The 24545-nt window shown below is 37.3% G+C and overlaps 3 protein-coding genes across 8 annotated transcripts; 1 reads left to right on the top strand and 2 right to left on the bottom strand.

Moving 5' to 3' along the window:
- Positions 1–1931: 1931 nt before the first annotated feature.
- Positions 1932–2520, bottom strand: LOC114352574 (uncharacterized). The gene has a single exon (XM_028304210.1). It carries the CDS (start codon positions 2360–2362, stop codon positions 1994–1996), a length of 369 nt encoding a protein of 122 aa, XP_028160011.1. The 5' UTR covers positions 2363–2520; the 3' UTR covers positions 1932–1993.
- A 5669-nt stretch (positions 2521–8189) lies between these two features.
- Positions 8190–24469, bottom strand: Coq6 (ubiquinone biosynthesis protein COQ6, mitochondrial). 2 transcript variants are annotated; one of them, XM_028304240.1, is made up of 10 exons: positions 24150–24469; positions 23740–23930; positions 23243–23500; positions 13970–14077; positions 13703–13873; positions 13239–13312; positions 12837–12965; positions 10870–10985; positions 9503–9669; positions 8190–8433 (listed from the first exon to the last, which is right to left on the bottom strand). In XM_028304240.1, the coding sequence occupies exons 1-10, from the start codon at positions 24319–24321 to the stop codon at positions 8404–8406; spliced, it is 1416 nt and encodes a 471-aa protein (XP_028160041.1). In that variant the 5' UTR covers positions 24322–24469; the 3' UTR covers positions 8190–8403. The 2 variants fall into 2 exon arrangements, with proteins under 2 accessions (XP_028160041.1, XP_028160040.1); XM_028304239.1 differs by lacking the exon at positions 12837–12965 and having other exon boundaries at positions 13110–13312; positions 24150–24468.
- On the top strand, positions 8887–23213 carry pyx (transient receptor potential channel pyrexia). Of its 5 annotated transcripts, none has more exons than XM_028304236.1 (15): positions 8887–9355; positions 14932–15164; positions 17056–17227; positions 17408–17630; positions 17722–17878; positions 17952–18086; positions 18440–18668; positions 19734–19979; positions 20116–20345; positions 20421–20559; positions 20640–20833; positions 21338–21497; positions 21577–21872; positions 22170–22367; positions 22660–23061. In XM_028304236.1, the coding sequence occupies exons 2-15, from the start codon at positions 15105–15107 to the stop codon at positions 23059–23061; spliced, it is 2841 nt and encodes a 946-aa protein (XP_028160037.1). In that variant the 5' UTR covers positions 8887–9355; positions 14932–15104. The 5 variants fall into 5 exon arrangements, with proteins under 5 accessions (XP_028160037.1, XP_028160039.1, XP_028160035.1 ...); XM_028304235.1 differs by lacking the exon at positions 8887–9355 and adding an exon at positions 14546–14570; XM_028304234.1 differs by lacking the exon at positions 8887–9355 and having other exon boundaries at positions 14519–15164; positions 22660–23213.
- Positions 24470–24545: the final 76 nt, after the last annotated feature.

The raw sequence follows: 24545 nt of genomic DNA, 5'->3' as shown, positions 1-24545 counted from the left end.
CTGCGTATTTTGATTATATAGGGCAACCTGTTAGGTTGTACTAAAATTGTGGTACATCATTGGACTTATCTGTTCGTGATGTCCATTTTCTAATGAGAACTGGAGACGATAGCCTTCAGACTTGAGTTTCGTTTCGCGGCGTGAAACTGCGGTTCACGTCTACTTCGGCTCGAGTCCAGTTAGCTGTGAAGTTTACACATTCATATCAGTAAATGGTTTCGCAATTACCTACTTGTTGATTACGTCGATGATGACGTAATCGTGGTTCAATTAGAGTCAAGAGATTATTGTTAAAAGTATTGTAAGGTAGCTTATTCCAAATATCTTTCTCAAACAATGTTATTAATCACATAGAGTAAAAATGACCCATTTTATTTAAGTATAATTATCATTAGAATAAATGATTATAATATCCCTAAACCAGATCAGTAAAGAAATTAGATGCAGTAGTCAGTAAACTTACCATTATTTAATTACTAGATCTCCATTTGACCTCAATAGTTATTACAGCCTTATCATTATTGTTTATTTCTTGTATTTGAGATTATAATTTGATATGGATCCTGAGAATACAATTATTAGTCCTGCGTCCCGGAGATATATCAGCCCACACGTTGCGTTTGATTTCATCATGATTTCACTTATTTCTTAAATTTTTTCGTTTTATAGCAACTAATTATGATTGTTATTGTATTTAAAGTTCTCTGCTTGAGATTTATCATGAAAGTGAAACATGCACTCGACTACTCATAGTTAGGTATCTGAAAAATTATTTGCCTGGTTTTTACCTAAGGTGAGAGCCGTAGTGACGGTTTCGGCAGGCGGGCAGCGGGGCACCGCCGGCTTCGGAGCCGGCTGGCCACTCCACAGCAGACAGCTCGATGGAGGCTGGTCGTGAGATGTCAGGAACAGGATCCGCTCGAAGCCCGCCAGCCGTCTGCCCTGCCCGTCTTGACGTCGCTACATTCATTACATCGCTAGTTGGCTACTCCTCTAGCCCTGTTTGAGTGGAGTGTTATTTACGCACATAGCCCGTAGGCAGTTAAGAGTTAAACATTTCCTAAATACACGACCTGTGATCAGCAGGTACTTTTGATTATCATAATCAATTTGTATCACAGTCAGTATGAGTAATAAGAAACGTGGTAATTTTCCATTTACTTGTACAGCAATCGACTCACCGAGCGGGATGCGTCACACTTGTGTTTGTGTGTAGTTATGACTCACTTCGTGACCTCGTTTCTCCGTCGCGACGGAGACCGCAGATATTAGCTTGTTGCAGCCGCTCTGGCAACGTCTGGATTCTGAGGTCTAAAGACAAAGTTAACCAGAGGCCCCCGTGGGGGGCCTAAAAGTACCTTCTAGCTAAGTGGTGAAATCATGACGCTATGTCCTATCTGTTACCTAGTCAGTGGGCTGACAACCGGGACTCGAGTGTATGTCCTCGCACGCAGCTTGTGTGCAGGCGTGGGTTACGCAGGAGGCAATAGCAGCGCCCCGACCCTCGACCTTCCGCAGCGGATTCGTAATCGGCAGCTCGATTGCGCCAGCATGACGACCAAGTTTCTCCACGAAGTGAAGATGATGACTCATGGAATAATACATTTGTGTGTGGTGAAATATCAGTAAACAAAAAGAAATTGTATTGAGAACACTATTTGTTTTGAAAAATCTTTTATTATTATCATACTTAAACATATGTTACAATAATTTTCACTATTCAATATGAATAAACACAAATTCCGAATTTACCCTTTAGTAATAGAATAAATTGAAACATTTACAATTTAATATAACTAACTAACTAAATAAATGCATGATACCGTTTACTACAAACCCATTTTGTGGCTAGCAGCGACCGCGCCCCAGCGGCAACCAAGATGGCGGCCGACGGATGGCAGACCCACGCGCGAAACGCAATGGGACTGTAATTTAGAAAAACATCCTACATAGTATATCACAGATACAAAATTGCTTTACATTACCTAGATTTTTAGTTTACTAGAACAGGTTTGACATTGTCTAATTCCTTGAAAAAGTTATCTAAACCGCTAAGATCGTTCTTCCATAGGTTATCGATTTTTTCACGCTGCTGTCGGGCCAATTCTTCCTCCTTGTTGCTAAGTCCGAGGTCTGCTTGCATCTGGGCCCACCGCTTGGCACGTTCACGTTGTTTCATAAGAAGTTCGTTCTCAGCACGTAATAGGGAGTTACTCAAAATAGCGATTATCCTCAAATCGCGCTTTCTCTTTGTCTTGGCGTTAACAGATTTACTTTTAACTTGTCGAACCCAGTTAGTGAGGGATTCGGTTTTACTTTCGCAAAAGTCAACAACAGATTTCTCTTTTGTATGGTAGCCCATGGTTAGAGATAGGGCAGAAAATATTACACACCTGAATCCGTACAGGCAAAATTCCCAATGGTGAACTCGAGGAGCACTTCACAACACAGTCACGTCTTCACAGCACAACGTCCAGATTTGAAATGTGGGCGCTTACGTCATGCGCGGCTTTTATACCTGACGCGCGAGGGGACCGCACTGCGCAGTATTCCGCAAAATGGCGGCGCCCCAACGGCAACGCGCATGCGCCAGTCCAACGAAAATAGACAATCAATAAAAACCTCGTTCGGAAGCGTACTCTTGACATATTTTGCTTGATTTTTATGACTTCAAATTACAAAAAAATAGGTTTTATGAAAAAAAGCAAACGAAGAAAACGAATAGCCCGGGACCGGGAATAAAAATTAACCGTAACTTGGCAAAAAACATTTTTTTGGCCAAATAATTAATTAAATTAGTCTTTTAATTGCTGAAACTACCCATTATAAACATACAAAATCATAATTTAATGTTATTTTTTATAGTGTTTCATCTTTTATTATACATTCCTATGGCATTTTTGAAGTAACAAATATGTATTGATGTTGACCTAGATTAAAAATAGACTACACATAAATTCCATATTGATGTAAATTGGCAGTTAAAATATTTTAGAACTGTAGGATATTGTAGTTAAATAATATTATAAATCTGTGTATGTTTTAAAACTTTTAAAGTATAATTATTATCATTTAAATCATTAGATATAAGTGTCTATCTTTGTAAATGATGCTAATATTTTCCAGTTTTAATATCAATTTTTACTGGTTGATAAATACATTATTGTCGTATGTCATAGGCATATGTCGTATATCCCAGTTATAAACAACATAGTTTCCAATGAACAAGAAATCAATAAGTATAAATTATTTTTGAAGAAAATCTTTATAAACATCAAACAAAATCTATAACCAACGTGTAAAATATAGAAGAAAAAGCCTCTTAGAAGCTACTTCAGGTAGGTACAATCAAATCGTTGAAATCAATTATAAAATCAGCTTTAACCCGATATTACCATATTTTTCAGGCAGTAAAAACCAGAGCATAAATCCGCACGTGGTTCAGAAAAAAGACCATCGAGAGTGGTGGGAGGGGAGGGCAGCGGAGGATGTAGATCGATGAAGCCCCGCAAAGGGGACGCGGGGGGAGGGAGCTCCAGATAATTCTCCGACCTAAAGGTTAATTACTTGATGAAATATCAATACTTTGGGTCACCTGCTAAGGATGCCCTACGAAAGTGCTCAAAGTTAAACTATGCCCACCTGCATGCGTGTTATTTTTTTAATGATTGAATATTTTTGTCCATTTACGTTAAGCACAAAGAACTTAAAGGAAAAAGTTATGTAGGGCTAAATTAACTTGTTAAATATCTAAAGAAATAAAATAATTGGCAACGCAATAGAGTAAAAATAACACGTGAAGCAATGAAACGTAAACAGGCCAATGATAAGTCAACGTCCGACGGTCATTTAGGTTGTCTACGCGAATTTTATCATCAATCAAACTAGTGTCAAGTCTAAAATATTTTTTTTTAAACTATACATACCTACCTAGATACTACTCTACTTTTGATTGATTCACATATATTTACGAGATAGGCTTTTAGATCACATAGATTGCTAAAATTTAACGGAAATTAACATTAAGTGAAGTTAATTATGTTTCCGTTTCATAAAAACTGTATATAAATTAAATTAATTACACTAGTTTACAAAAAAAAAAGTTTTTCTTTTACCCAAAGATAATTCATATTGGATGTGTTTTCTATCAGCCCCCTTATTACAAAAATATTACGTCTCATATTTTTATCACGTCAAGTTTTTGAGATATCCACATTAACCTAAGTAAGCTGTCTTGTTAGCCGTGACGGAGTTTCTACTTTATTTTAATTGCGTTTAAGTATTATTTTAACATTTTCACTTGTTTTAAAATGTCACCAAGGCAGTGTAAATTAAGCCCAAATAACTTTTGCTAAGTTTGTGGCCAAATTATATTGTCAAAAAAGAAGAGACCAGTCACTAAGGCCGTAAAACCGGCCTATTTCTATTACTTTCTAATCTCGGTAACAAACCTGATAAAAAGTGGGTTCCTGGTGTAGTGTGCGAAAATTTGAGGAGTATATTATTGCACTAGGCTGCAGGAAAAAGAAAACATAAGGTTATGGAGAGAACCAACAAATCACACTAATATCTGTTACTTCTGCCTCACTGAAACTACAGGTTTTAACAACAAAAACCAAGAACATACAATATCTTGATGTTGCATCAGTCACAAGACCTGTGCTACAATCTGAAGGAGTTATTACCCAGCAATTCCAGTAAGGGAAAGATGCTTGATATTAATTTAAAGCAGTAGTGAAAAGTTTCCTGGGAAACTATAAATTTATCTGAGAATTATGCAAAAATTGTTTCCAAATTATTGAGGAATTACCAAAGAATGGGTGTGAATAAGTCGTTAAAAATTCATTCTTTACATTGTCACCTGGATTTTTTTCCTGAGAACCTGGGAAGCGTGAGTGTTGAGCATGGCGAAAGTTTTCACCAGGATTTGAAGGTTTTTGAGGAAAGATACCAAGGAATTTGGGATAAAAATATGTTAGCGGATTGCTGTTGGTCTATAATAAGGGAAACTGATACTAATTAATATAAAAGAAGGAGTAATACGACTCATTTTTGGTTGTTTTTAGAAATAAATGTATAAAAATGATAAAAATTAACATAATCAATATTTACAAAATTTGACGTCCTAAATTTTTTCTAAGTTCAGTTTTTAAGTAAGGGTTAATAACTCTAACGATACATATCAGTTTCATCTCTGGGTAAAAAACCTTGTAAACTAGTGTTATTTTTAGGAACGTTTGCCTGTAAGTTTCCCTAAAAGAGTTAAGTAAATGAAATAAAAATTATTACAGAAAAGGTACACTTAGACTAGACTTCATAGAATTTAATAGGAATTTCCAAGACACAGATTCTGGAACCTAAGAATTCTGCCTAACATCACAGAATACTAACATCTCAATACGTCTAGGTAGGTAATTATGTAAGGTAATGCAGTTCATCGTCTGGATGGTCCAAGGTTAGTACATAAGTAGTAGCTACGGTATGACAATAAATATCCCCCAGGTAAAAAATCGCGACTCCTTTGAAAGCAAGGAACAAAGGACAACTTGAGGGTCTCGGACAAAGCATGGTTTATTCACTCACGTGGGAATTTTAAGTCCGCTAAAATTTATTATTAAAAAGTCTAGCGGCTTTTGGTAACTGCATTGCATAGTACCATCTCAAGAAAGTAGGTCGAAGCTTCTAGAACTTTAAGTTAAATCGTTTTTGTTCATGAATATCTAGAAAGAGTTAATTACCATGGTATTTATTTCACATACCTAGGTACTTTTGCAGGTTAGGTAGGTCATAATAACACTTTCACATAATTAACTAATGACCTATCTAAAATGATCTACGTTTACGGCCTTTCGGTGATAAGAGTATGATTGACGTATTTAATCATTAATTAGTTAATGAGGATACATTTTTAAGTATCAATCCTTCATTAGGATAGCATGAAGTTAACTAGAAGTAATTAGGCTGGTACTTAACAGGTTTCAAGAGTTTTATAATAGACTACATTACTCAATGGGATAAAATAAATTATTTTACCACAAAATTTAATCATTTTTTACTACCAGAAAAATTAGTGATCGAGTACTTAGTCTACCTATAAGATTCATTTAATAATATTTTTCTGGTGAAAGTCAAAACATAAAAAAGCAATGAACAGCACGACCAACGAGTTGACGCATGTTTACGAAGTTGAGTCAGTCGGTATCTTTGCAATACTGAATTTAGCATTATAGCTCTTATTCGAAGGCTTATAATGTATCTTATTAAATGAATGAGCGTTGGCAATGGCGTAAGCCTTGATTGTGCGCAATGCGCCGTTGTGACGTCACACCCCGATGGCCATGATAGCCGATGCAACTCGATGAACAGCTGTTCCCAACCGTTTTTAACGTTCATGTGTTCTTTTTTTATCAGTCTTATGTAGGGAGGCCCTTTTTGGAGAACTCACGTCCCATGTAACTTGCCCCTGCCCTGGCGTTCGGGAGAATATATCGACTGGTGCTGAGAAAAGGCAGAAGACTCAGTCATCTACGTCAGTCTTTTGTTTATTACTACATACTACATACCTACTACATAATTGTAGGTATATAGATTACGTATTTGTTATTTTCCCAATGTATAACTAACTGCGTCTTAAAAATTGTTATTTAGCATAATTTCCAAGTATTTTTACGAATCATGTATTAATTCAATGGAAGCTTCGCGATATGAAATATCTGTTTGTTATGAAACATTTGTGTCCCCAACCTATTGTTTCATTCAGCGTGTGTACTCAGCATGTCTTTGTTTTATCAAACACCGTCATAACAACGCAGCAAAGAATGGTTCGATATCCTATTGGCAGCATTACATAGATAATTTTAGTTCATAGCGAAGCACACTTGGCTAAAGCCACCCAAGATATTTTTTTATAGGTACAAGATTTCTTAGAAACTTAATACATAATTTTGTTATAAACAATTGCTTCTCAATTGCAAAATAGGGACGGGACCTACCTAAATAGCGAATTTATGAATTTTAAGGATTACTAATGTTTGGCCAAAAAACGTTTCCCAAATTATCACATCGCAAACAACGTTTCGCAAATTTTCATTTGGCAAAACAACTTATTGCAAATTTTTAATTCGCAAATGTCGTGTTTGGCATATTATTGTTTACCAAATTATTGTTTGGCAAAGTATGTTTTGCCAAATGTTTCATTTGGCAAAAATATTTCACGATAAACAATTTACAAAATAATTTGATTGGTGCATAGAATGGAATACAAATAAGCCTGTGGTTATTATTTTGTTTCGTGAGTAGTAAATATAAAAACAATCTATATTAATTTTCATATTTCATTCTTTTTTTTCGAAATTTCCAAATGATTCATTAACAATAGAGGTGATTCTAGCGCTCGGCGGCCGCTGCCGCGGCACGCTTCGCTCGCCTTCGCGCGTTAATGGTCACTGTTCTAACCTAACCTAACCTACTATTTTCTGCAATACCTACTTTCTGCAACCATACTGTTTTCTGCAATCTCTTTGCTTTACATAAAATTCTTGTGAAAACCATGATCATGTGCCTATGCTTTGATTTGTGGGTAACGGTGGGTAAGTATGTGAAGTGTCAATTTGACCAAACAAATTATTTGGGATATAATATTTGGTAAAATAAAATATTTGCTATATAAACATTTGCCAAGTAACATGTGGCCAAATGATAATTTGACCAAATGAATTAGTTGCGAAAAGTACAGTTGCTAAAAGTTCATTTGGGAAATGAAACTTTGGCGATAAGTTGTTTGCGAAGTGAAATTTGGCGAAAAGTAATTTGGCCAAACGGAAGGATACCGAATTTTAATCCATGGACATTTTAAAGGGAATTCCCCTATAAGACCTATGTTATATAAAATATAATATTGTATATTGTGTATATTGTATAATAATTATGTATAAAGTTGCTTTAGATATTTTGTGTAAAAATATACTTACTGGATATTTATTACACTTACTTATGTAAAATCGTGTCTTATTATTCATTTATTTAAGTGTGTATATCAAAATAAATAAAAGATAATGTACTTATAAAAATTTATTTTTATTAAGTATTCCATGAGTTGCATTAAAAAGTACTATTATTACTAGACATAAAATACTGTCTCTAGGAGAGGTAGGTAAATATACATAGTTACATACATACTTTATGTAGACTAGGTAATATTTTTATTTCGAATAAATACATAGACATAAGTAATTAAAATAGTTGTCGTGCTCACGAAATAGTTATACAAATAAGTAATAATTAAAACATTTTTTAACTATTTCGTGATCGTGGTAGATTCTTAATCCGAAAAAGAAGTTATTCTAGAATCCAAAAACCCTTTCCAAGGATCAAGTCGTCTCACTCCAACAGAATCGAATCCATTTACGTAGTAGCGTGTGATATCAACATTTTCTGTAACAATATGCATTATTAAATCACTTTTACTACAATCTTTGCTACTAGTGTTTTTTATCAGGGAAATTACCAGACGATTACGGTATTTTTTGCAAATAGATATTTATTCTATAACTACGCATAAATACCAATACGTATATAATAATATATAATAATAATAGTAATACGCAACAAATATCAGTCCATATCGATAATATGATAAATTTGATACGCATTTCTAAATTCCTTACCACGCAATAATGAAATTTCTATTTCTAACACCTATTTACAGGTTGAAATAATAATCTAATTCGTTTTTGCATTTGTTAAGCTAAGTAGGTTTTCAGAAATGTTATCTTTTCAAATTGGTATGGAGAACAATCTTATCTATCTCCAATTTGAGAATAAAAAATACCATTTTTCAATGGAAATAGATACTCGTATTACAAAAGTGTATGTGTAAGTGTGTGAACCCTTAAAGAATTAACGAGTTATCTTAATCACCCAAAAAATACCAATACTTTGTTTTGTTCCAATTTTGTTATTCAGGCAAAGGTGTCATTGATAACGACGGTATTTGTGCGTGCTATTAAACAATAGCTTTTATTTTGTTTAAAGTTGTCGGATTTCGTGCAAAAGTATTAGTCATCGTTGCAGATTAGCTAATTGTTTTTGCGATATCGTCTCGTCTATTCAGTGAAAGGATTTCTATTGTATTCAGTGAATTTGGCACGTGTTAATATTTGTATGGAGATTCACGACAGTGATTCATTATTCCTTATTAACATTTTTGCGTCTTTTAGAAACGGCAAGACTACATTTTATAATTTGGGATGCAGGATTGAGCGGAATTAAGTAGTAGAGTTTAGTAGAAGAACACATTTTTTTTCCGTAACTTGATGTCATTGAGCACGAGCTATTTTCGAAGTATTAATTCAAGGTAAGGTTGAAAAACAATAATAAAATACGTAGATAAAATCCTTGACATAACAAAATCGAATAAACTTAAAATTGTTTTTGGGGTCATTTCGCTGGTTTTCGTCCACCTCCCTATTCGGGTCAAATCTCATCAAATTCATAGACATACCTTGACGGGGTGGAGGGCGTTAGTGAGCTGGAGCCCGAGGCTCCGCGCCAGGACCGCTGGTGGCAGCTGCAGCGTGTACAGCCGGTGCAGAGCATCCACTGCTATCTGCGTGGGCACGTTATGCCGTTGCCGGGAGCTCTCGTATTTTTGCAGCCAGCTGTGATGGGCTGATAAATGGAAAATCGTGAGAAGAGGTCAATATATTCAGCACGTATAAAGTCTGGGCCCACCCCAGAATGGTCTAGTGTCCACCCCAGGATGTTGGGCTATCGATTCGAACATGATAGTTTATTCTATATCTTAGACATTAATCACATCAGGAAAATAACCAATGAATATTGAGATATCAGTCGATATAAGGAAGGGAAAGAACGAAGGGTGTCGTTGTCATCACTCGTTTGGATTTGAGCCTCGAGGAACGAGCCTAGAGCCTTATTTTTTGGGTCAAGGGTACATAAAACTGACACCTAGCTACAATATCAATTATAAGATTAAGATTGACAAGAATGAAATCATGGTATGTAAGATAAAAAAAATAATGTTCTTATTAATTAATAACACTAAATTTTGTGGTCTCAATCAAATCAGGCCATAGCCGATAGCGGTTACATGACCTCGTTACGTGATTGCAAGACTACCACAATCACTAATGAGTTCAGTGTTTAAAAAAATGATTTAAAGTCGGAATTATAATTCGATTCCACATTTGACATTAGCTACTGTCATTTTGTGAAATAATGATACCACATATAATAGTGTAGTGATGTGTACACAAAAATCGATAAACAATCAGTGTGTGTGCCATCAGTGTGCCAATTAAAGACTAAATTATTGATTCCTTCAAGATCACATTTTTTTATTTATTACACACACAATTATAAAATAAAAGTCTCAGATCGTTAGTTAATCGTCAAAACTAAATTATCGGTTCAGAAATATTTAATTTCCTGATATAATTAGTTTACGAGAGTAAAATTATAAACGAGAAGAATCGATCCGGAAATATTCCATTTCCATATCGAATAATTTCGCAACGTCACTATTTAGTACTTGTCATAACGTTGCAACACTGAAATTGTCAAATGTGGAATCGAATTATAATTCCGAGTATAGTTACGAGTAGGTATTTAGTACAGTACATCAAAACTTAAAAAACATACTATAATGGACTTGCTAACGCCTGCTAAAATAGCTATCCCTATCCATATCCCCATGCCTAAAGGCATGAAATTGTGATTACTTACAGACGGACTAACTGCCTACTCCACGTCTGTGCGCAAACTTTAGGGACGTAAAATTGCTCGCGAAATGTGTCAGGCTCTTTGAAATTTAATATACCGTACTTCGAAATCTCACTGTAAACTTACTTATTTCGAAGCCTGTGTAAATGGAATCTGCTAAGAAGGTTGTTAAGTCCTTGACGTCACCAAAACCAAGATTGACTCCTTGCCCGGCCAGCGGGTGAACACGGTGTGCGGCGTCCCTGTAGAAAAAAAGATACATTTTAACAAAATAACTTTCGGTAACCTGATGTTCTGTTGATTTCGATAGTTTAACTTTCTTCCGGGACAATCTTGGCCTTCACTGACTTGGTTTTATTCGTGATATCAAGCTGTAGAGTAGATACTGGCTACATGAGAGTTGCAGTGGGAGTTGAGAAAAGTCCCGATGAGACGCTAACACGGCATTCTCACCTTACAAGCGCGACATATCGCGTACTATGCCCAAATCCGAGGTAAGCAAGTCGCAGGTCGAAGAGAAGGCCATATTAGGCCATACATGTGTATTCGTCATTAGGTTACAAGATATTCTTTCTCCATTTGTAGATCCAGGATCAATATATCTCGTTTTATGAAGCCGAGCAGGAAGGTCTTGATGGAGTGATTACTACTTGACACTGGCTATATTGTGAAAACCGCACGAAGCCATAATAATTGAGAGAGAAAAAAAACACATTCTTACCCATTAGCACAACGCCCGGGGCGATATATCTCGTGCTATGCCCGAACCCGAGCGGGAAGGCTGCGCATGAGTTGGGTGCGATGCTCTTGATAGAGGGCGGACTAAAGTCTATATAAACTGAAGTAGCAATGGGCAGAGCACATAGTACGTAAAACTGATGGCCGATGGGCCAGCAAGGTTTTGGAGTGGAGGCCGCTTAACAGAAAACGCAGCGTGAGACGTACACCCACAAGGTAGACCGACGACATCATAAAGGTAGCAGGAAGGCGCAAGCCGCTACCAAACGATCTACATGGAAATCATTGGGGTTGGCCTATGTTCAGCATTGGACGTTCTATAATAATAAATGAAAAATAAATAAATATCCTTGGACATTTTACACTGCGCTTCTAGTTCCAAACTAAGCAAAGCTTGTACTATGGGTACTAGACAACGGATATAAACATACTTAAATACTTTTTTTTTGTAAATTATATATTATACATAGAAAACACACAGTCCAATATAAACAAATATGTTCATGAACCCGTAACCTCCGAAATAGTGGCTGAAATGATAATGATGATGATGACGCTTAAAGATGCAGAAACACAATTTTACCCCACAAGCGCAACACCAGGCGCAATATATCTCGTGCTATGCCCGAACCCGAGCGAGAAGGCTGCCCTTTAAATTTGGCGCGATGCTCTTGATAAAGGGCGGTAGTTGTCTTGCTTCCCCGTCCGGCAGCCCGGCTTTCTTCAGCCACAAGAAGCACGCGTCTAAGCTACTGCTGCTATACGACCGCCAACATCACAAAAGCTGCAAAATGTAGTTCCATAACCTGCTATTTTCGCGAATATAATCTTACCCCACAAGCGCAACACCAGGTGCGATATATCTCGTGCTGTGTCCGAAGCCGAGCGGGAAGGCAGCCCTTGATTTTGGCGCGATGCTCTTGATAAAGGGCGGTAGTTGTCTCGCTTCCCCGTCCGGCAGCCCGGCTCTCTTCAGCCACAAGAAGCACGCGTCTAAGCTACTGCTGTTAGACGACCACGAACGCGTATGCAAAAGCTGCGAAATGTAGTTCCATATCCTCCTACTTGTGACGAATACGCTTAAAGATACAGAAACACAGTCTTACCCTACAAGCGCAACACCAGGCGCAATATATCTCGTACTATGCCCGAAACCAAGCGGGAAGGCTGCGCGTGAGTTAGGCGCAATGCTCTTGATAGAGGGCGGTAGTTGTCTTGCTTCCCCGTCCGGCAGCCCGGCTTTCTTCAACCACAAGAAGCACGCGTCTAAGCTACTGCTGCTATACGACCGCCAACATCACAAAAGCTGCGAAATGTAGTTCCATAACCTGCTATTTTCGCAAATATAATCTTACCCCACAAGCGCAACACCAGGAGCGATATATCTCGTACTATGCCCGAAACCAAGCGGGAAGGCTGCGCGTGAGTTAGGCGCAATGCTCTTGATAGAGGGCGGTAGTTGTCTCGCTTCCCCGTCCGGCAGCCCGGCTCTCTTCAGCCACGAGATGCACACGTCTAAGCTACTGCTGTTAGACGACCACGAACGCGTATGCAAAAGCTGCGAAATGTAGTTCCATAGCCTCCTACTTGTGACGAATACGCTTAAAAATACAGAAACACAATCTTACCCTACAAGCGCAACACCAGGCGCAATATATCTCGTACTATGTCCAAACCCGAGCGGGAAGGCTGCGCGTGAGTTAGGCGCAATGCTCTTGATAGAGGGCGGTAGTTGTCTCGCTTCCCCGTCCGGCAACCCGGCTCTCTTCAACCAAGAGCCCAGCCAAGACATGCACGCGTCCACGCTGCTGCTGCGAGGATACTGCTTCCACTGGAAATAATTAGATTTTACTATGAAATATGTCTTCTAGTACTTAATATGAAGGTAAAATAAAATAGGGAAATGAGGGAGTCCTAGTGGGGATTCTGCTCTCATGGCCTTTAATCACAGAACATTTCTCTTCATTGTCTTCTGACTGATCGCATGATAGCGCATGATAGAATAGAGAAGAAAAAGGGAAAATAAAATTAAAACCAGTGACAGCAATTGGCTCAGGCACCCAATGCTCGGACATAATTCGTTTCCTATGCGATTCAAACTTACGGTTACTTTGTAGTCTGGAATATGGACTTGAATCGCATGAAAATGGTTTCCTACAGCCAGCGCTACCACGCCATCGCCACGTCTTTGCAAACAAACAACAAGGGTGTTATTTCTTACCAAAGCGTCGTTGAGGGCATCCACGAAGGACTCGTCAGAGAGCTTGAGTAGTTCCTTAGCGTTATCCTGCCAGGTGGACCATACAAGAGAGCTGCGTGTGGCGTCGAGCGGTAGCAGAGCAACGGGACCGGTAGGCAGCCATCGCTGCCACGCTATGTCGTTGTTTACTTCCTGAAAAGAAGAAGTTTGAATCATTAAATATAGCTCATTTAATCACAGACATCTTAACGTTTTAACTTCTAAAGTTATTAAAATAAATCAAATTACCTCAGCTAAATGTAAAGTGGCCACGACTCCCATCTGGTCGTAGTTCCACGACAAGTACTGCACACCCATCGCCTTGCGGACGGCGGAGTTTGCGCCATCAGCACCGATCTGGAAACAGAGAAATTACTATTTAACTTATGGGCTTAATTGTAGAACAGATCATTGCTGATTTAAATAAAAATTGATTCAGGAAGTGAGACTTTAATTATTTTATCATCATTTCTCAGGTATCCCCGGCATAATTATGACCGATTGACGATTGATCTTTTACCAAATGAAATTAACGTCGATATCGTACCTGTAATAGATGCATTTTAAATTGCTAAATAAGCAAATCCATTTTATAACTGAAGTAGTAAGTACCTACCTAGCTTTATTGAAAATGAAAATACGATTGGAGAAAAGGACTTTAAAAAGTGTAAGTAAAGCTAAAGTTTTACATTGTAAACGCCGCAAATGCAGTCATAATCAGTAATTTACGTTTACGTTGAATTGGGGCTATTTCTTGCGGATTGGCAAACCGATGATTGCAGTATAATTATTACTTCTGGAGTGTTTGTTTTCAGCTGGAGCCGTTGGGCGCGTGCTCAGTACGAAACCGGTAAGCTTCAAGCAAACCGTTTGCGGAATAAAAGTGTGATTTAAAAATATGATTTTGTGATCCTTTAATGTTATGTTAACATGTGACTAGAAAAAGTATTATGTGCATTGCGCATCTCGTAGTTTGTGAATAGAAAAGGATTTATGTGCAGGAACATTCTTAGTGCGAGATTTGGAAACGTTTTTACAACCAATATGACAGTTGAATAAGTTCATAAGTTGATATAAGGTCAGAAAATAAAACAACAATAAAAAAATTGTGTATTCTCTTAACGATATCCAACATTAATTAACCAAACGTATCAATTGAATGCGTACCGAGCATTAATCACTGATTTATTTTTAACCATCATCTGTTAAAGTTTCCCGCGCGCACATCAAAAGGGATATTTCCGAGAAAAATCTCTCAAACGTTTGGCCGAAACACTTACCGCAGAATTGGGTCGCGGCTAACCAATGAGGCCGATCGGGTTAAACAAATCATACTTAACGAAACACCCAGGTATAAATAGGGGAGCACCTGGATTGAAGTGTGATGAAAGCGCAGGAGCTGAACAAAATGCTGTTTGAGGCTGTCATGAACAAAATACCGTCGGTAAGTTAAAGATGATAATCATTATTATTGTATCTTGTATAGTACGAGTATGAATGTATATCAAAGTTAGGCATTCTTCTAAAATTCTAAATAGAAAGTACAGAAACACTTGTCTAATAAGATTGGGATTCCTTGAACTCTTACGGCCTATATATTACCTGAATAAAAATGTAGCATATTTTTACACAGAACTTTAACTAAATGAAAGTACTTAATAAAACACTAAGCTCAGTGGAAATAAATATGTTATAATGAAAATTCCGCATAAACCTAATTTAAGAATAAAAAACTTTCAGACTGTTTTTCCGATAATTTCGTCACCGCTCGTTATTCTGATAGTTCCTTAGAATGGTCTTCTTCCAAGTAATCAAAATTATTTTCATAGTTAGTTTGATCCGATGCCAAGAAATCTAAAGGAATTTCTTTTTCCTCCGTTTCCCAATCAAAACATTTTTGAGTGTAATAAATTAATCCTTGGTTTGAGTCAATGATAGAAGACGGATGAAGATTGAAGACTATGTCTCAATCATACAAGATGATGACGAGCTAGTTGAGTAATCCCCTAACTTTTTACAATGTTTATAAAATAGTTACAAGAATATCAACACTTACACATTAGAGGCGTTAATATGTAGTAGGCCATAAAGCTATTTTATTGTAATTTTATGGAGCAATAACTGTAATACTGAGTATAGAGCACGTTCGGTCTAATATTGGAGCTTGATTCGATTGTTTCCACATACCATAATGTTGGCATGCCATATGGATTCGGTCATTGTTATGACACATTTGAAATTGATACGCGCTTTGTAAGATCTTCTGATAGTTGTTTGCTTAAGGTAAAGCTCGCAATGTCGATTTTTTTTTGCATTTTGAGTACATAAGTACAAACACCGTGCATAAAACATAAAAAATCGGCTGGGTTCAATTAGATTGTGAAACAGTCGAGTTGTAAGACTGGGATAAATTAAGATAAATTATAATGAAATATACGTTCTTAAAAATAATCCCGCATCACGCGATTCGCGACGCGTCTGGCGACATCATAAAAATGGCTCATAGTTAGAATTCCAATCCAACGTAAGAATATCTAGGCATTTCTTTAATATTTTTTTATGTGAGAAATTAGAAGACAAAGATAAGAAAGAAATAAAATAAACTTTCTAGGAAGACAAAAAAGAAGTTGGTTAAAAAATATTTATGTCCGTCATCATCATGAACCAAGCATTACTCGATTGCTATAAATATTTCCATTGTTTATGATAGCCATCCACTACTCATCTATCAGGTTTATGTATCAAAAAAATCTGTTGCGTTTCCAAAAATATGTTCAGTCGGCGACGACAGTTATCAATGAAAGAGCTTTCAGTGAAGCGCGAGCTTAAGATACGCACTCACGCGCATACGGCTCGCAATGCCCCATAGTGTTTTCGTGCGGAAAAGAAATAAAAAGAAGGTTAATATTATCCTATTTATACGAGATATAATTTCCTTTCAAAATCTGTGAGATGTGCCATAAATATGATCAAAATTTAAAAAATCGCCAGTGTGTTCCAGATTAAAAATGTTATGGTGAAAAGTTGTGAAGTGTTTTAAGAAGTTAAATATAATTTATAGTTATATGGAATGTGGGTTAAACACATCAGAATTAGAATAGATTTTTAAAAATAAAATTTAGAGCATAATAAACGTTCTGTAAACAACGAGTGATGCTTTTGTTTTAACTTTTTGTCTACTTAGGAAAAGCATACTTCACTGACCTCTAGTGTAAAATGAAAAACATTGTAATTACCTTCGCAGATGTAAAATTTTCACTAAATTGAATGTTAGATACACTTTATTATTTGTTTTGAAACTTTTTAGTGTCTTTATTAAAAGTTCAGTGGTTCAGGTATATCGCGAGGGTAGCTCGCGATGGTGCGCGGGCGACGTGATGAGCCAAGTGGCGGAGGATTCGGACGACGATGTCGAAGCAGGGTACATTTCCAGCGACGAATCCGCACACGCCCTGGACCTCGCGGAGAGGCTGAGGATCAAACCCTCCAGGGATATTTGGGAGTTAGGTAAGAATATATTTTGCTTTGTTTCGTAAACAGCTGTCAATAGGAAGATCTATAATACTAAATACGAATGTTTTAACGTATTTTTAGACCAAATATAAACATGTCTAGCGTCTAGAGTAGCCTCGGTAAAATACACAATGCCCAATACAAGCACTTCAAACTTTTCCAATATCTTTACAGATGAAATACAGTATTCACTGCATCAACTGCCTCATGCAGAAGAGATTAGTATACTTGTGGAAACAGGGCACTATGACGATGTCATATGCTTTGTGACACCGACAGAAAAATGTTTGCTAGCTCGCACAGCAGCTTTGTGGGCATGTTGGCTTGCCAGGAGTTCTCTTCTGGACAGACTGTTAAAGTTGGGAGTGGATCCTAATAGCGCAGACGATGCTGGCAGGTATTATTTTTATTATACGTATTGCTATTCATGGTAATGCAATTTCAGTAGCCACAAACTAAAAGATATTTTAAACTTCATAACTTTTTAGGACTTGTCTGCATCTAAGCTGCTTAGTGGGTAGTGATGAATGTGTCAGATTATTACTGCAGCACAAAGCTGACCCGAACAAGTGGGATTCTTCCAGCGAAAAGAGGGCGACGCCATTACACTGCGCTGCTAGCGCGAAATCCGTAACGTGTGTCAAGGTAAACAGGATATCGACGGGTTTGTGAAATCAGTGACCTAAAAGTTGGATTTTACTAATCTTTATTTTTCCAGGTGCTACTCAATCATGGCGCTGACGTAAACGCCGGTCTGAGTGAGCGGTCGCCGCTGCACTACGCGGTGCTCAGCAACGCAACGGATGTCGTGAGAGCATTGTTAGAAGCCGGTGCCTGCCCCGATACTCCACAGGTGGCTCTGTTTTTACTCATGTTTGTATGAAGCATAAACAAACTCAGCGTTAAGATAAACGTCCAAAAGCAATGTTACACGAAGCGTGGACGATATTATCATCTAAATATATAAAAGGAGAAACTGACTGACTGACTGACAGATCAACGCACAGCCTAAACGGCTAAACGTAGGCACTTGAAATTTGGAAGGGACGTAGCTTAGGTACCGTAGAGGTGCACTAAGAAAGGAATTCCCGAAATTCCCACGGGAACGGGAATTAGCGGGAATAACGGGATTCACGCGTACGAAGTCGCGGGCGGCCGCTAGTTTTGTATATGGACACTTATCATTTGTTTACGTCTGGATTACAGGTGTTTACTGAAACTCCACTGCACGTTGCAGCGTCTTTAGGTTCTGCTTCGTGTACGAAGCTATTGCTTGACGCGGGGGCTGATGTCAGAGCGGCTTTAGGACCAGGAAGAGCGACAGCATTGCACCTTGCTGCAGAAGATGGCCATGCTGAATGCGCTCAATTACTTCTTGATAACGGTGCTCACATTGACTGGCCAAATTTTAGAGGACAAACTCCTCTGCATTTAGGTAACGTGTCATAAAAGATGTACTATGCTTCTGGTTTTCAATATACAGGGTGTTTCTTGTAAGGTGTCAAGCCGAAGGCAGGTGATAGGTGAGGACTAGACCTATCGATTTCACCCCCATGTATGTTCTACGATTTTTCGTAGTTTAGAAGTTATCGTTAATTTTGTGATTTTTTCAAAATTCATGACTTAGTGGCTTAATTTTTTTTTAATCTTTTTTTTGGGTTGACGTTTCTCAGATTTCTATTTTTTGACAGATTCCCTATTAGTTGCAGATATTTGAAAAAAATAATCACCTTCCTATCTTTGATGCAAGATACAAATTTTTTGCTAGAAACATAAAAAATATGCTTTTAGCAGAACATTCTAAAATTTTCAACTGAAATGTATGAGAAAAAAAAAGAATTTCCATAGGTCCAAAATAATTTTAAAAACTGCGCAGTTTTCTCATAACGTAAACTTAGGGGATTGCAAATATTACTAAGTCCTAAGAAAGTCAAAAACATGTAACGGAATCTCCGACTTACCACTTTAGTGGAGCGATTACAGAAAATAATGGCCTATTAAGTACATGTTTTTTTGTGTTATTATGAAAATTCAGAAAACTGCGCAGTTTTTAAAATTATTTTGGACCTATGGAAATTCTTTTTTTTTCTCATTCATTTCAATTGAAAATTTTAGAATGTTCTGCTAAGAGCATATTTTTTATGTTTCTAGCAAAAATTTTGTATTTTGCATCAAAGATAGGAAGGTGATTATTTTTTTCAAATATCTGCAACTAATAGGGAATCTGTCAACAAAAAGAAATCTGAGAAAAGTCAACCCAAAAAAAAGATAAAAAAAAAATTAAGCCACTAGGTCATAAAATTTGAAAAAATCACAAAATTAACGATAACTTCTTAACTACGAAAAATCGTTGAACATACATGGGGGTGAAATCGATAGGTCTAGTCCTCACCTATCACCTGCCTTCGGCTTGACACCTTACAAGAAACACCCTGTATTTTGACCTCATTTTGTTTTTGGTAATGTACCTACTTAATTAAAAATATTTCTTTTTAAACAGCTGCTTTGGCTCAATCAGTAGAAGTTGTTGAATTGTTAGTAAGCCGGCGCGCTGATGTAAAGGCCAGGGATGGCGATGGACGAACTCCTCTTCATGGTGCAATAGTGCGGGGAGCTCGTGCGTGTGACGTAGCCAGGCTATTGCTGTCTGTGGGTGCAGACCCTAATGCGCCTGATAATTTTGGATACACTCCATTACACATAGCCGCTTTGAACGAGTTTTCAGCATGTGTATTGTTGTTATTAGGTAATGATGATCCAAGCTTAATTTATGTGTAAGCCTTACTGCGTACATATTCGCCAGTGTTACTAAAAATAATATTGGACAGGGTGGGGTAACCAAGACGCTGCAGCACAGCTAAAGTTCCTGTCATAATTTTCAGACTACGGTGGTGACGTGACTCTCCGAACAAATGGAGGAATTTCAGCACTTTCATTCATCGTTCGTCGCGTCCCAGACGTGATTCCTCGGTACTTGTGCAAGTTTGATGACGCAGTTCATGTCAGTGAGCACGAGTTGGGTGATGTGGACTGTGAACTTACGATCGACTTCAGGCCTTTAGTGCCCTGTCTATCTCGAGGGGAAGCCGAGCTGTTACTCGCATTTGTTGAGGTATTTATTCCGTGTCATATGATTCATCATTATTTATCTACATAATCATATTAATTTTTAATGTTGTGTTTATAGGTGGGTCGCAGAGACGTGTTGAAACATCCAGTCGCAGAAACATTTTTGTTTCTCAAATGGCGAAGAATAAGAAAGTTTTTCGTTTTGAGCTTTATTTACCACGCCTTATTCATAACTTTGTACAGCCTTTACATACTGCGTAAGTATCAGTAAACAATGAATATAAAATGTTCATCTAAAAATATGTTTAAAGTCTAATGCAATTAATTATGTTTTCAGAAACATATTTATGTGAAGAAGAGACCTGTGATGTTCCAGCGTATGTCAGACCGATTCAGTATCTCATTATTATTCTCAATTTATGTTTTATGTCAAAGGAATTATTTCAAGCTTGTTTAGATTGGTCGGCGTATATCCGACAGTGGGAAAATTGGCTACAATGTTTGATTATAATTGGAGTGTTTTTGTGTACAGTAAGTTTTGAAACAAACATCTACACCAGGAGACCTAAATTTAATGTACACTGTGAAATGCAATAAAGAATTGAGTATTGAGTATTGAGACGTATTTGTGAAACATTAGAATGCCAATTCGCTTGAGAAATCACACAAATCGTAGGTATACTGTTTCCTATAGGGACCTACTTTTGTGCAATTCCGTTTGCGAATTTGAATTCAAATTATCTGTATTGTTTCCTGCCCCCCTAGACAAAACGCACTTTTTGATCGAATCGAAAATCGAATCCGTCAAATTCCATACAAAAAAGGGGCTTTTCGACCACTTTTCGACTGGTTTGCGATTATAATGGCACTTTGTCTAGACCCACTGGGCTAGGTGTGATAAATACTATAGATGTAAGCGAGCTGGTATATTCGGTTCAGTAAATTCAGTCTCTCTGAAAAACTTATCCGAATAAATATCCGCGTAACATGTTAATATCACGCCATACTCAAAATGTAAACTGTTTAATGTTTCAGATACCTTGGGATGTCGAGAATGGAGTAGTTTTGAAAAATAACACTTCAAACTGGCAACATGACGTTGCGGCGATTACTATATTCTTTTGCTGGCTTGAATTAATGATGATAATTGGAAGATTTCCAACATTTGGCCTTTACGTACAAATGTTTACAACTGGTAAGCAATGCGATTGATGCTTTCTTTATAAATTTGTCTGAGTATTTAGACAAGAGGTTGATCACTATCTTTTTTACAGTGACGGTGAATTTCGCGACATTTCTATTAGCCTACAGCTGTCTTCTGATTGCCTTTGGTCTGGCGTTCAGCGTGCTTTTCAGCAACTACCCAGCATTTCACTTGCCCGCTGGTTTAGTAAAGACAGTCATGATGATGTCCGGTGAACTGGAGTACGAAGACATATTCTACAACAACTGCACCAACTCACAAATACAGTATCCTTTGACAGCTCATGGAATTTTCTTGATATTTGTACTGCTTGTCACAGTAATTTTGACGAATCTACTGGTTGGTTTAGCAGTTAGTGATATTCAGGTATGTGAAACTAATTAGGTATTATAGCGTGTACATGCATGCATGCATACACAACGAAAAAGTGCCGTAAATCAAAGATAATATGAAATGAGAGTAGCCATGGAAATGGCCACGTTATGGCCCAAGTTAGCTTCGCTCTAAGCATCGTCAAGTGTTCGTTAATGATGCCGATTTCCTAAAATCGTTGAATAACAAGCCAGGCTATTTCCATGTTAATGGTTTCCCGTTACCGCCACTATTTTTTTTTCTGCAATTTCTTGACAGTTTAGTAAAATATTTATCACTGCTATTTCACAGGCATTACAAGAGAGCGCCGGCCTAGACCGACTAGTCCGGCAGACACAGTTGGTGGCCCACCTTGAAAGTATGCTGTTTAGCTCTTTGCTATCATGTGCGCCGAGGCAGCTGATATCGGTGCTCCGGTGGGGCGCCCTACTCACAGCCACGCAGACACGGACACTTAACATAAGGCCTAATGACCCCAGAGAGAATAGGGTAAGATTTGGATGTATGAATAAACTGTTTTTCTCAATTAAAAAAGTTTAGGATATAATGATTTTAGTTATAATCTCAAGGTTGACTGGGAAAGAATGCTGAAAGGCCTTCCAGTGGCATCAAGATTTCAATTATTGTACTTTCTGAATGCAATAAACTACTGATAAGGCAAGAAAATAATGCTTTAGAGTCATTTTTTTACATTTTTAGGGAAAGCTGGACATTAAAGCTAGATGTTACACTATAGTTTCTTTAAACAAGATTTATTATAATGACCTTATTATCTTTTCAGATACCAAAAGATCTCATAGCATCAATATACAAGATGGTTGCAAGTCGAAAGGATACAAAACGAAGTATACGAAAAAATAACAACTATAAATGCATAGTGAAGAAAGAAAAAGATGATAGTGAGATAGACACACCACAGATAGTTAAGAGGAAGAGTTATCTTTATGACAGATTTTCATCTGAAGGACAGCAAGTTGAAAGAAGAAAGAGGACTACATCCAGCTCTTTGGAGAACAGAAACCGGCCAGTATCATTGACAATAAGTGGGATACAAGAAATATGCATGGTTGACATTAAAACCCAACTAATGGAGCTTTCAAAGAAAATTTCAAAGTTAACAGAAACTACTGAAGCAAGATTAAAGCTAATTGAGTCCAAATTAGGCGATAGCCAGCCACCTTGATGATGTCTTCCAAAAGTTTATACAGGGTGTATTATATTGTTTATTAATGTTTATAATATCATGTATTAAAAATGTTAACTTTAAGGACTGTTCTGCTGATTTTTGTTCTATATTTAGAGAACCATTATATCTTTGAGTGATTAAATAGTTAATATGAATCAGTGTTTCATTCAGTACTCACCAATAAATCACAGGCGTAAACATCTCCGTTGCTCATTTTCACCAAGTTCTGAGTAGATGCCTCCTTTGTGCTCTTAGCCAATTGGTAATCTGCTATCTTAGCTCCGTAAACAATTTTGACATTTCTAATATCTGATGCCATAAGTTCAGTATTCACTGCGTGCAAGAGCAGATCATTTTCAACAATGTATGCTAGATCATCATCAGACATGTCCGCACTGTCAAAAGATATCAGGGCATCGGAGCAAGCATCCCAAACCTGAAATAAGAAAATGTGTTTGTTGTATTAAAAAGCTACAAGGAAAACAGATGATGAGTATTTATTACTAAGGTTAGAAAGATAGGTCTTGCCTCTGAATCGTGACCATAAATAGAAGAATATTTTACCCCTTCAAGCCTCATGAATCGAGACACAATAGATAATAAATTGTTACACAATCATATTATGCGATCACTTAGGGATTGATGGGTTAAAATAGGTTAATAAGTAATACTAACTTGCATGTGCCGGACAGGTTGTAGCCGAGCTTTTTCCACATGCCTCCAAATCTTAAGAGAGTTCATCAAGCTCTTTGTATTTTGGTTCAGCGCTACAACTCTATTACTGTATTCAGGCTTCAGTTCAAATTTTTGCATGGGGCTTCCTTCCAATAGGAGCACTTTCAAATTGGATAGAAGAGAGTTTTTACCTGTATGGAGTAAAAGATAAATATCAAGTTATTGTGTACTTCTGACTCAAATCATTCACTATTGTAATAAAGCCTGTAAGCACCATCAACACTACATATAAGGCAAACAGTTTTTCTTATGAAATAAGCAAATAATTCACTTTTAGATGCGCCGATTAGAGTACCTAAATACCTCAGACCAAGGATACTAAAGACCTATATTGAGTGCTTGATGCTTACCCATAGCGCAGGCTAAGGTGCATCCCACCATTCCACCACCAGCGATGATGACATCGTACTTTTCTCTCACGTTGTCCTCATTGATAGAACTCAACGAACGGCAAGCAGTAGCGGTTCTTGTATCCTTCAAAGTTGCGGCAAAAAGCCGATGTACACTGTTCCGTAACAACATTGCTAAAGTTACCTGTTGATAGGTAATTTCGCAGAACTATCCTCTTGTTATTATAATAACAACAAGGGCTATCGTTTAAATTGTTTTGGTTAGAGAAATCTTTTTTTCCATCAGCTGTTGTTGACATTGACTGACATTGACAATGACTTATGTTTTTTAATTTGGCCTTAGACAACATCAGCAAAGGCAACTATAAAACTCTAGTCTAGTCAACTGAAAAAAAA

Source organism: Ostrinia furnacalis, unplaced genomic scaffold (assembly GCF_004193835.3).
Source record: "Ostrinia furnacalis isolate ACB-3 unplaced genomic scaffold, ASM419383v2 OfSCF1409, whole genome shotgun sequence".
NCBI classification, from domain to species: domain Eukaryota; kingdom Metazoa; phylum Arthropoda; class Insecta; order Lepidoptera; family Crambidae; genus Ostrinia; species Ostrinia furnacalis.
This window is presented reverse-complemented; position numbering and strand designations above follow the sequence as displayed.